The sequence below is a fragment of the Gossypium hirsutum genome, chromosome D05, assembly GCF_007990345.1.
Source record: "Gossypium hirsutum isolate 1008001.06 chromosome D05, Gossypium_hirsutum_v2.1, whole genome shotgun sequence".
In the NCBI taxonomy this organism is placed as follows: domain Eukaryota; kingdom Viridiplantae; phylum Streptophyta; class Magnoliopsida; order Malvales; family Malvaceae; genus Gossypium; species Gossypium hirsutum.
The window spans coordinates 57,386,406-57,398,706 of NC_053441.1; the positions used below are offsets into that span (position 1 = coordinate 57,386,406).

General features: G+C 30.3%; 1 protein-coding gene across 4 annotated transcripts; it reads right to left on the reverse strand.

Moving 5' to 3' along the window:
• Positions 1-4,636: 4,636 nt before the first annotated feature.
• Positions 4,637-11,829, reverse strand: LOC107903675 (receptor kinase-like protein Xa21). Of its 4 annotated transcripts, XR_005913038.1 has the most exons (6): positions 11,171-11,829; positions 10,948-11,019; positions 6,378-8,234; positions 5,871-6,234; positions 5,084-5,131; positions 4,637-4,973 (listed from the first exon to the last, which is right to left on the reverse strand). XR_005913038.1 is itself a non-coding variant. In XM_016829807.2 (5 exons), exons 1-4 carry the CDS (start codon positions 11,814-11,816, stop codon positions 5,879-5,881), a joined length of 2,931 nt encoding a protein of 976 aa, XP_016685296.2. In that variant the 5' UTR covers positions 11,817-11,829; the 3' UTR covers positions 4,637-4,973; positions 5,871-5,878. The 4 variants fall into 4 exon arrangements, 3 of the variants coding, with proteins under 3 accessions (XP_016685296.2, XP_040948181.1, XP_040948182.1); XM_016829807.2 differs by lacking the exon at positions 5,084-5,131; XM_041092247.1 differs by lacking the exon at positions 5,084-5,131 and having other exon boundaries at positions 10,948-11,014; positions 11,166-11,829.
• Positions 11,830-12,301: the final 472 nt, after the last annotated feature.

Consider the following 12,301-nt stretch of genomic DNA (forward strand, 5'->3'; position numbering starts at 1 on the left):
ACCTTAGGCCAAAGGGGATTTGAGTTGAAAACCCGAAAAGGGCGGCTCAAATGTTTGATCAGAATGGGACATGAAATGCTTAGAGCAGCTGGTATCTTGATCAGATCGGGATGTGTGGCAATCTTGCTATGCCTGAATTAACAAGAAGGGATAGGCGATATCTTGGGGCATTGACAAAGCATTGAAGATCTCCTAAACACATGTCAAACTCAGGATGGCCTTTAGAAAGTTTGTACAGAGAAATTCAAGCTGCGATATCTGGGGGATTTAATTCCCCTATTATTTTGTATATATTGAATTTTGTTGATTCTTGGAATATTTTCTTTCTCTTTTCCAAGATATATATTCCCAATCAATTTCTCTACTATTTGTGATAACTTATTTATTTTTAGCTATGTTCAGAACCAAATTTATTCTTATATATTGTTATGACCTTTTCTGCAAACATGTTACATTAGAATAATGATTAATGGACTAATAAAACTTTCACAAAAGAAGTTTTGCATATTACTCTGAAAAGTTCCTAAATAATACAGGAGCCTAAAACAGGACTATTGTTTAGAACACACCCAATTTTAAAGATTGGAAATTTGAGAAGGAGTTTAAATTTGGACTTTCTCTTTGGATTTTGTTGTCAAATGCATTGATTGGCAAGATGCCATGTTGATGACGAAGCTTAAGTAAACAAGCAAACAATGATCACCAGGCAAGAGGAAGAGGTTACTTTGAAAAAGCCTTCATCTACACATAAGTTTCTAGTATGACACCTTCAAAATTGTGTGAGAAACCAGAACGATTCAGATCCTATATCCTTGAATTGTGGGGATTGAGGAAAAGCCACATATTTCTACCCTTGGATTACAATGGGAAAGTGGTGGTACAATTTTTTTGCGCCCCAATGGTTTAAACTTTAAGGTTCACAGTGGGGGCAATCTGACTAAGTGATTCTTTGAAGAAGCCGGTCAAGCGAGGAGGCGTTACAGCACATCAGTGTTAAAGCCTTAATAAATTTCGAGTAATAATAACCTAAGCGGGATCATTCTCAAAAAATAAAATTCTGCATTTATGCAAACACTATCCACACATGTCTATTTAGGAGCATTCGATTCATTTTGATCATGCCATCCTAATCATTAGGCATAATTAGGTTCATTATACAGGTCATGTTCCCCAGAGAATAGATCAATAAAGATCGAAAACAAAGCCTTGCCTCCATCGGTTGCAGTGGAGCGGATTAAAATAAAGGATCTTATCTCTCTGAAGTTACAGTAGAGTAGATCGCATCAGATTGAAGCCAGAAATCTTATCTCCCTAAGATTACAGCGGAGCAGATTGAAGCTAGAAATTCTATCTCCCTGAGATTACAGTGGAGCGGATTAAAATAAAGGATCTTATCTCTCTGAAGTTATAGTAGAGTAGATCGCATCAGATTGAAGCCAGAAATCTTATCTCCCTGAGATTACAGTGGAGCAGATTGAAGCTAGAAATCCTATCTCCCTGAGATTACAGTGGAGCAGATTAAAATAAAGGATCTTATCTCTCTGAAGTTATAGTAGAGTAGATCGCATTAGATTGAAGCCAGAAATCTTATCTCCCTGAGATTACAGTGGAGCAGATTGAAGCTAGTAATCCTATCTCCATGAGATTACAGTGGAGCGGATTAAAACAAAGGATCTTATCTCTTTGAAGTTACAGCGGAGTAGATCGCATCAGAATGAAGCTACAACAGCAAATCTCACTACCCCGACCTCACAATTAAGCAGATTAAGGTTACGAGTTACAAATCCTATCTCCCTGATTTTACAGTGGAGTGGATCGAAGCACCAATTCCTATACCTCTGAAGATGTAGTAGGTTGAAATGAGTCAACTCGAAGAAGAAGAGCACCAAGGTCCAAACACGACTGGGCAAAAAGGGGCTTTAGTCTTTGCACCGTTCCCGTTACACGACAACAAGCAAAGAGGGGTAGCTGTAATAGCCCATTTTTGCCCGGGCCCATAATAAGTAAACCAAAATTAAAAATTAAAAATTAAAGTCCAAAAAATAATAATAGAGTCCATTTTTTACAATAGGCCTAATAGCCCAAATCCACTACCCAAACCTAATTAGCCCAAATCCACTACTTAAACCCAACTAGCCCAAATGCCCATGACCGAACACTAAATCTGATTAGCCCAATTACAGTGGCCCGACACCTAACCCAAAACCCGATTCAGCCCAATTAGCCCATTTTGAAAAAGCATTCCAGAAATCACTAGGGTTTCTAGAACCCTTCAGCCGCCATTGCCACGCACGGGCTCCCCTTCGAGCCACTCCTCACGCGCGTGATGCCTTCGTACGCCACGCATGCCTCCGTACGGCCACCTCTGTACCTCTAGGCTGGCCGAGTACCTGCAAATACAAGCGAACACACGGAAGCAGCAACAAATAGAAAAACAACAGCATTTTTATTTTATTTTTTTATTTTCTGTAAATGGGGCTATAAAGAAGCCATTCGAACACTGTAAACGATTTACACGCATTTTCAGAATACAGAAATCAAAAAAAGTTCCAAAAGGTGATTTTCGGTTCTCTTTTCTTTTTCGCAGATCGTTTTCCTTCTTTCCTTTTGTTTTTACATACATTAGTCATCTGTTAAAGGAGAAAAGGGGAACCAAAAGGGAAGAGGGGCATACCTGAGGGCCGGATTTTTGCTCACTCCGCAGCCATCGGAGTTGGGGCGAATATTGGGAGTCTTTGGAGGCAATGAATCCCCAGAGCGGCGACGAGCCTTTCTTTTTGTTTAGGTTTTGCTAATGTAAACCCTAGGTTTTAGGATTTATTTAGTTTTTAAGTGCATGAATTAAAACGACGCCGTTCAGAGTCAATGCAATGGCACTGAAATGACATTGTTTTGGAGACTCAACCCGAACGATGACCCGATCCGGGAAGGATCCGCACAATATGGGTCGAATGGTTTATTTGCTAAATAGGTCCCTGTGTGTTTATTGAGATTACGTTTTGTTTTTTTATTTAATTGTAATTTGTACGGCACATTTAATTTTGTTTCCATTCAGATCCGACTTGATACGGTACCGTTCTGCGGTTGATTGTTATTGTTTATAATGCTTGCGTTTAATTGTTGGTTTAGTCCTCCAAGGTTAAAAAGGATTTCGATTTGATACAAATTTAGATTTTTTTACTCAAAATGCCTTTAATTATAATTAATCCTACTTTTATAAACGGATTTCATTATTGTTTTAATTTTATCTAAGCTTCGATTTTTAAAAGAATTTGTTGATTATTATTTTCAATGTCAAAAAATGCCTTTTATGTTAATTTTGATTTAAAAAGTTTTTTTTAAATAAATCAATTTTTAATATTACTTTAATAGATATTGTTTTCAAATTTATTATTAGCACAAATTCTATTTTTAAAAAAAATATAATAATAATAATATATTTTTTAATTGTTATCAATATGTTTTAAATGTATCAATATTATTTAAAAATACATATAATTTAAATTAGACTATTTTAGTATATATGTACATAGGGTATATCGTTAACTTCAAATTAACCTTTTATTCACATAATTTTTTATACATAATTGTTTTATTTCTTAAACCTTATTTATTTTATTCGTTTTGGTGGGTTGTCAAATTATTAATATGGATGTTTGTATAATATGATTAAGGTCAATGTTAGTATTTGCCTATTATTTGTTTAATTGTTTCTAGTTTAAGTTTAAATTGTTATTTATATTTTGCATTACAAGTTGTTATTCAATTATGTTGGTTGTAAAAATTTCATTTCGTTAAAATATTATAATCGTTTCATTTCAAAAGTTCAAAAAAGAGGCTTGGTGTTAAATAATTCTCGAGAGAATTGTGCCCTAACTTACTGGGCCTCAATTCTTCTCGATGAATTTATATCATCAAGTATCCCTTTCTTTAAGACATTTAAAAAAAAAATTCTTTAGATTTCAAAATGTTGGATCCTAACTTACTGGATGTGACATTTTGTTATCTCGTTTTTAAATAAAGGAAATATTTGGTGTTTAAGGATTTTAAGAAAATTGAACTCTAACTTACTGGGTTTTGATTTTCTCGATCGATTTAAATAACCAAATATCCTTCTCAAAATGTATGAATTTGTTTTAAATTTTAAAAAGGGACGAATCTAACTTCGAAGATTGAATCGTTGCACTCTAACTTACTGAATATAACGATTTATTTCTTTAAAGTAGGTAAGTCTTATTTCCCAATCCGATTACTCAAATTTTCTTTTCAAAGGATTGTATTTTAAAATCCTTTCAAAGTTTCGACATTAAGACATTAAATAATCGATTCGGTACCAATTTTGGGCATTACGAGGGTGCTAACCCTTCCTCGTGCGTAACCGACTCTCGAACCTTATTTTTTTCAAAATTCGCAGACCTAAAATTATTTTCAAGGTGATCTGATTACACCACAATAAAATATCGGTGGCGACTCCCATTTCCGTTTTCATTTTAAAAGTCGATCCCCGTTTTTTTAATTTTCAAAAAAAATGGTTTCGACAAGAAACAAATGATTCATTATATATATAATATAATTATGAAATTCAAGCCATATATTTTATGTTTCATACATAAAAATTTCATGGGAGGCCCAAAGGTAATTAAATGACTTGTAGGCTTGCTGAATTTCTTTGAAAGGCCCAAAGGCAATTTAACATTCACAAAATAATCTCTAAATACTGTAAAGACAAATCAAATCCACAGTAGCATAAGAGTTGATTAAGCTAAGCATTGGCAAATATTACTATGATTTTGCATGCAATATTGGCAAAACCTCCTCTTACATTAGAAAAACAACATAATCCATGAAACATTGATAGCCCAATACAAATTTCATCGACAAGAAAGTCTTTTTGTTTTGTAGAACATGATAGTAAAGATGTGGAGTTTCATTCTTCTTATTGGCCTCCTTTAGTTTTCCTTGATCAACAACCACTAGCCAAAAACACAATTAGATTACATTATCAATGATACTCTCAACTATGACAATATTAAATACAAAACACTCTAAATAACTCTAAATAAATGGAAAGCAGCAAAATTACCTGACGAGACAAGCTAGCTCAATTAAGACCATTGTGTTATACTTGTCTCTGAATTGAAAATTTTAGAAGGAAATAAAGAGAAAGACTTAGAAAATACTTGAAAACAGGTAAAACTTATATGTCATTTAAAATAAAAAATTTCTATATAAGCCATTTAAAATTTTTAAGATTTTTAAAATTTTAAAATGATAAAGGTAAAATTGTACTTTGGCATCCCAAAAATGACAAAACTTTGATTTAATTCTTTAGAAATTATAAAAATATAGGCTATTAAAATGGTGAAATTATATTTTTACTATAGTAAAAAATTACAATTTAATTTCACCCCTAAAAGGACTTTCTCACTTCGCCCCTAATAAAATCTTTTGCAAAAGATTAAAATAAAATTATACATAAGAAAATCCAATCTAACAAAGAAAATAACTTCTTGTCCAAAAGCTACCATAAACCGTAATTCATGGGAAGGCTTGTTGCTTATTTTATTGGTTTCCATTTCGATTTTGCAAAAGAAGTTTGAATTTTGAAGAGAGCCTACTACGTGAGAGCAAAAGAAAAAAAAAGTTTATATGATTAAATTCCAGAATAGATTAAAAATGTTGAATTAAAGATAAAATTAAGTGTGAATTAAAAAAATTTCTATTTAGGCCCTTTAAAATTTTAAAATGATAAAGATAAAACTGTACTTTGGCACCCAAAAAAAATAAAATTTTAATTTAATCCTTTAAAATTTATAAAAATATAGGTTATTAAGTGTGAATTAATAACCACAAGTGTATTCATTACTCACCATCTCTGTTAAAAATGTTGGATGTTGTTTAGCAACCTTTGTTTGATTTTCTTCAGCTCAACCACAACATCTTTCATATCTTTTCTTTCTTCTGGTAACTCAGCTGAACAATTCAAAGCCAACTCCATGATAGATGAAATACAATTTGCTTTAACAACAATGTACTCATCCTCTCTTCTTAATAAATCAACATCTGAAATTTCTATCGCTCCTTTAGGCAATGATCTTTCCATCCAATGCCTTATACTCTCTTCTTCAACAAAAACATTATCAGTTGGCTTTTTCTTTGTGAAAGTTTCTATAAGGACGATCCCATAACTATAGATGTCAGATTTTATAGAAACAATTCCTACTGATCCAAATTCTGCATTTCAAGTATAATTAGAACATCATCAATCCTCAATTATTTCTAAAATGCTTATTCAAATATATATCCACATCCACATGAAACAAAAATATAAAATGCATATTAGGAAAATAATCATACAAAAATAAAAAAGAATTCACCTGGTGCTATATACCCGATAGTTGCAAGAGTCATGGTTTGCTTCATTACTTCACCTTCCCCCAACAATTTGGCAACGCCACAATCTCCAACATGTGCAACCATGTCTTCATCTAGTAAAATATTGCTTGGTTTTATGTCACAGTGAATTATAGGTGTTGGATGTCCATTGTGGAGGTGTTCTATGGCTACCGCAACATCTATCATTATGTCGACCCTTTGTATGATATCAAGGAAACAATTTTCAGAATGTAACCATTTCTCAAGGTTTCCATTAGACATGTAAGCAAGCACCAAGGCTTTGAAGTCAACACTTGAGCAGCAAGTAATGACCTTCACAATATTACGATGAACTATATTACGCATAGCATCACATTCAATGTCAAAACTGCTAAATGCTCCCTCTGTTTGCAAATTAAAAACTTTTATTGCAACTTCCATTCCATCTGAAAGCCTCCCTTTATATACATATCCAAAACTCCCTGAACCAAGCATATTGCTTTCCTCAAATCCATTAGTTGCTCGTGAAAGCTCAGCATGTGAAATTCTTCTCGGTGTTATCAAAGACAACAAATCATCTTTAATTGGTAGACTTGTACTCCTTCTTCGGCATCTTCTATACATAATAGTTAAGACTATTAGTACTACGACAATACCAATTGTTGGTAAACCATACCTAAAAGCATGCAATATAATCATTTGGGAGTTTTTGTGGATGTCATTTTTGCAAGGGGGGACTAGCAATCTAGGTGGACCACAAAGTGCATAATTCTTCATGAATGATGTGCTAGAAAAGTTTGAAAAACATCCTTTGCTTGGAATTTCCCCTTCAAGTCTATTGAAAGACACATTAAAATACTTTAGATATAAAAGCTTTTCCAAAGATTTGGGAATGACTCCAGAGAGATTGTTATTGCATAAATCCAAGAATTCCAAACTAATCAACCCATCAAATGATTTAGGGATATAACCATGTAGTATATTATTTGATAAATCTAATGAAACCAAAGTTTGAAGACCCCCAAATGAGGATAGGGTATCGCCCGAGAGAAGATTCCTTGATAAATTTAGTTTCAGTAGACTCCTCAAATTTCCAACATCAATAGCATGTGAATTCTGAAGATGGTTTGATGATAAATCTATTTCTAAGATATCTTTAAGATTCCACAAAGTTGAGGGTATTGTAGAACTCAATTTGTTGGAATTTAAGTAAAGATATCCCAAAGAAGTAATATTACCCAAACAAGAGGGTATGGATCCATGCAGCTTATTCAACCCTAAATACATCTCGTATAGTCTCTCCAAATCACAAAGGCTTTCTAAGATGTGCCCTCCTAATTTATTAGAGGAAAGATCTAGAGCTTGGAGATTTCGCAGTCCTCCTATTGATGCTGGAATGAATCCACTTAATTTATTATGGCGAAGTTGTAAAAGCAATAGGTTGGTTATGTTACCTATTTCCATAGGAATAATGCCTTGAAGCTCACAATTAGAGGCATAAAAGTATTGAAGGGATTTTGAAAGGTTCCCGATATAAGTAGGAAGAACGCCACTCAATGGATTTCCTGAAACTCCTATGGTTTTCAAATTCTTACAATTCGTCAAAGAAGAAAGAAAGCTCCACTCATGATCAGTAGCAGACCCTGTGATCAAATTATTGTTCATGATTTGGAACCATTCAAGGTGTCTTAAGTTGCCAAGCGTTTTAGGGATTGGGCCAGAGAATAAGTTATCTTCCAAGTCTAGTATCTTAAGCATGGAAGCATTGGAGATAGAGTTGGGAATGTTTCCTCTAAGTTTATTTCCCCACAATGCAAGAATCTCAAGCTTTGGAGCATTGGTGATGGGTGGTAAATTACCTGTAAAATAGCATCTTTTAGTATACATATTCATTGAATACCAAATTCACAAAATATATAATACATTAATAATATGAAGTTTCGAGTACTAATTAGTCCTTGTGATTTGTATAGAAAAAACATATAATACGCTAATAAATTTTTAAAATATTGTAAAACTTGAAATAAAATAAAAATAAAATGTTGGTATGAGAATGTGGCATCTAATCAATTTTAAAAATGAGACTGACACTGAATAATAAATAGTTATGATTTGGGAAACAAAAATATTAAAGCCATTGTTTATCTTTATTAAATTATAGTGTAAAATTTAAAGATTACTATTTGCTCAAAATTTTTGTATTTTTCGTATATTTGAAATTTAATCTTTATATTTTTATTTTCTGTGATTTAGTCTCTCTACTTTTTGAATTGAAAATTTTAAGTTTATTTATTAAAACTGTTAAGAAGTTTTTGGGTTAGTATGGCATTTTGAAAAATAAAATAAACTTGATATCTATGTTTTTAATTATTTCAAATAATGTTTTACTATTCCAAGATAAATTATTTGTGTCTAGACCAATATCTTAAGAACTATTGTTGCATGTTTAATTATTCAAAAGAATTGTTGATTGAGTCTTAGCTTGATTGACATGTGTATTGTTACCAATGTAAGAGAATGTGGGTTCAAGTATGCTAAAGTGCATTATCTTCTTATTTATAAATTGGGGAGTTGGTAAGGTATTAAATTTTGATATATTTTAAAATATTAAAATTTTATTAAAATATTTTTATAAAAATTGATTGCACCACAATATACAATTTTAACATCAAATTTTTAATTTTTTTAAAAAATATTAGCGACTATATACTTTATTTCAAGTTACACAATTTTTACTAGTTTTTAACTTTTTTTTAAATATTTACCGTCTTTTATAATTTTTTACGATATTTAAAAATTTCTGCCAATTTTTAATAATTTTATTATTTATTACAAATTTAAAAATTAACAAATTTTTATTTTTTAAACAATTATATATTTATAATGTAGTTATTTTTATATAATTTCACTTTAAATTTTAAAGATTTTTTGGGGTTTTTTTTAGATGATGATGCCGTTATGATGTCATCATATACCACATGGCAATTTATGATTAGTTGGATATCTCAATCTATTTTTTAATTTCCAATGGACTAAACCAAGAACACCTGATAATGTTAGAGACTACACTAGCAATGTTTGATAATATTAGGTACTAAAGTGGGCAAAAAAATATTAAGAACCAAAGTAAAAAAAAAAAAAGAAGAAGAAGCAATATGCTGTAGAGAATAAACTATGCATTAAGCCATTAAAAATATATCTATAATATATATAAATGCATGGATTTTGAGAAACTTTTGAAGTGATAATTATATAGTCTTTGTTGTTTACTATATTATTGAATTTGTTATTTTAAATATTTTTTTATTACTTTTAAGATTTATTGGATAAGAATTTTGGTTTTTACTAAAATATTTGGTTAAATAAATTAACTTCATAAGAAAATTTAGCATCCTTATAAATAACAATTTTGATTCTATTAAAAAATTATTTTAAAAAACATATAATAAAAATTTAAAATTTATATTGAATTACTTTATACTTAAATTATTATTAGAAATTTTATACTTAAATTTATGAGAACCACAAATTTAGAACTTAAATTTGTGTTTTAAAATAACTTATGATAAATAATGAAATGTATAATTTGAAACTATTTAATAATAACACATGGCATATCTACCATATTGAAATAAAAATAGATTAAATTGTAAGTAAAACATAATTTAAGCATAGGTATACATCAAATTAAGAATACTAAATGAATACAGTTATTTATGATGATGTTGTTGTCAATTCCTAAGTTGGTGTCGAGTTAATTTGTGACATCATAAATTTAAGTGATAAATTTAAGGTTTTACGTATTGATGTGGATTGAAATATCACCATACTTTTTTTTAAATAAAAAACTAAAATACCCTCAAATAATATAACTTATATTAAATATGAAAGGGTAATTTTGTAATTTCTCTGACTGAGTTGGTGCCAGGTTGACTCATGACACCAACTAAATCGAAAGCTTCAATAATAATATAGATATTCACATTAAAAAAAAAGTACTTTAGTTCCAAATAATTATATAACAAGTAAATTTATAATTGACGAATAAATTTATAGATAATATATTTATATGATCTAATATATTATATTTATATTAATTATATATCATCTACAAACTTTGAAAATCAATTTATTAAGTATCAGGAAAAGAAAAAAATGAAATTGAATTAACACTAAATCAATTTTTGAATTAACAAAAAATTAGTGATATATTTTAATTATATTTATTATTTATTTTTTTAATAATATTTTTTTAATTATATGAAGTAAAATTATATTGTATGAAGTAAAAAAAAAATATTTTCCGCATTGGTTTCTTTTATTCTACAGACAAAGGATTTCTAATGATTTTTTAAAAAAAAATTACTTATATAGAATAGATTAGTTTATGCAATAAAAAATAATTTCTTTTTTTAAAGTTTAATGGAAATTAAAAAATTAAAAATAAATCAATTCATATAAATCTTATTGTTTATTATCAGATTAATATGATAAAAGTATATGACATAAATAGAAGAAACAAATTCAACACAATGTTTTTGGAGTTTGGAAAAAATTAAAGTGAAAACATACCTTCTAATTTGTTGTTAAATAGCTCTATACCTTCGAGCGTAGTTGAATTAAAAATACTTGATGGAATCTGGCCTGCACACATAGTCGAAAATTGAAGTGAAAAATATACCTTCTAAACTGTTCAACTAAAAATACTTTAAGCATCTTTTTTTCCATCAAATTAGTTATCTATTACAAATCAAACTCTTTTATGAAATGTTGAAGATGGAAGATGGAACCTGACCAGATAATTGATTGAATCCCAAGTTCAAGATCTCTAGATTAGACATGTTAACAAGTGTTTCAGGGATTGTGCCTGTAAAGTTATTATTCTTCATTTCCAGCCTTCGAACTCTTTGTAAGTTCCCAAGCCATGATGGAATTTCCCCATTCAGACGGTTGTAGCTTAATTGAAGGATCCTCAAACGATGCAAGTGGCCCAATTCTTTAGGGAGATGGCCATAGAAATGGTTGCTACTCAAGTCGAGAGAGAGTAGAAATGAAAGATTTCCAAGGTGTGGAGGGATAGTACCCCTAAGATTCATGCTTGTAAGATTCAAAGCTATAACTCTTTTATGGAGGATGCCACAAGAGACACCAATCCAATTGCAAACAGAGGTTGAGGCCGTCCAATTGTCTGCCAAGACAATTTGAGGACCGCCAATACGATCCTTAAACTCAAGAAGTGCAAACTGATCGGAGTTGAGATTCCTGACTGTCATAGCCATGCAAAGTACGAAACATGGTATGAATAAAGCTAAGAGAAGATGAAAGCAAGTTTTGTAGTTCATGATTGCAAGACAGAATAAGGCAAGAAAATAAAAAAAGTAGGAAAAGGGCAGTTGAGTTGATAAAATAGTTTGGATGATGAAGAAAAGCCCAGAGAGCATGCTTTAATATGTTTCAACCCTCGCACACTTGATAAACTTGATAAAAATATTTTGATCTAATAAATGTAAAAAAAAATTAAACAAAATAAGGTTGAAATAATCTATTTGTCCTTATATTTTGATAAAGGTTGAGATTAGTCCTTATACTTAAAAGGTTAAAAATAAAGTTTTCTTGTTTTTATTTAAAAATCTTAGTCCTATCGTTAATTTTTTTTGGGCAAAATTTGTCAACTGGACATATTAATTTGGTTTCCCTTATATGTCGTTGTATATGACTAACACAAAATAAGCAAGTTGACAAATTATGACAAAAAAAAATCAAAGATGATAATAATTTGATTAAAATTTTTAAATTGAATTAATAACCTTTAACATATAAGGAATGGATATCAAATATTTATAGGAATAAAGGGACAAACAACATATTTTAACCACAAAATAATATGAGTGATTAGAATGAATCTAAAAGAGACTAACAACATATT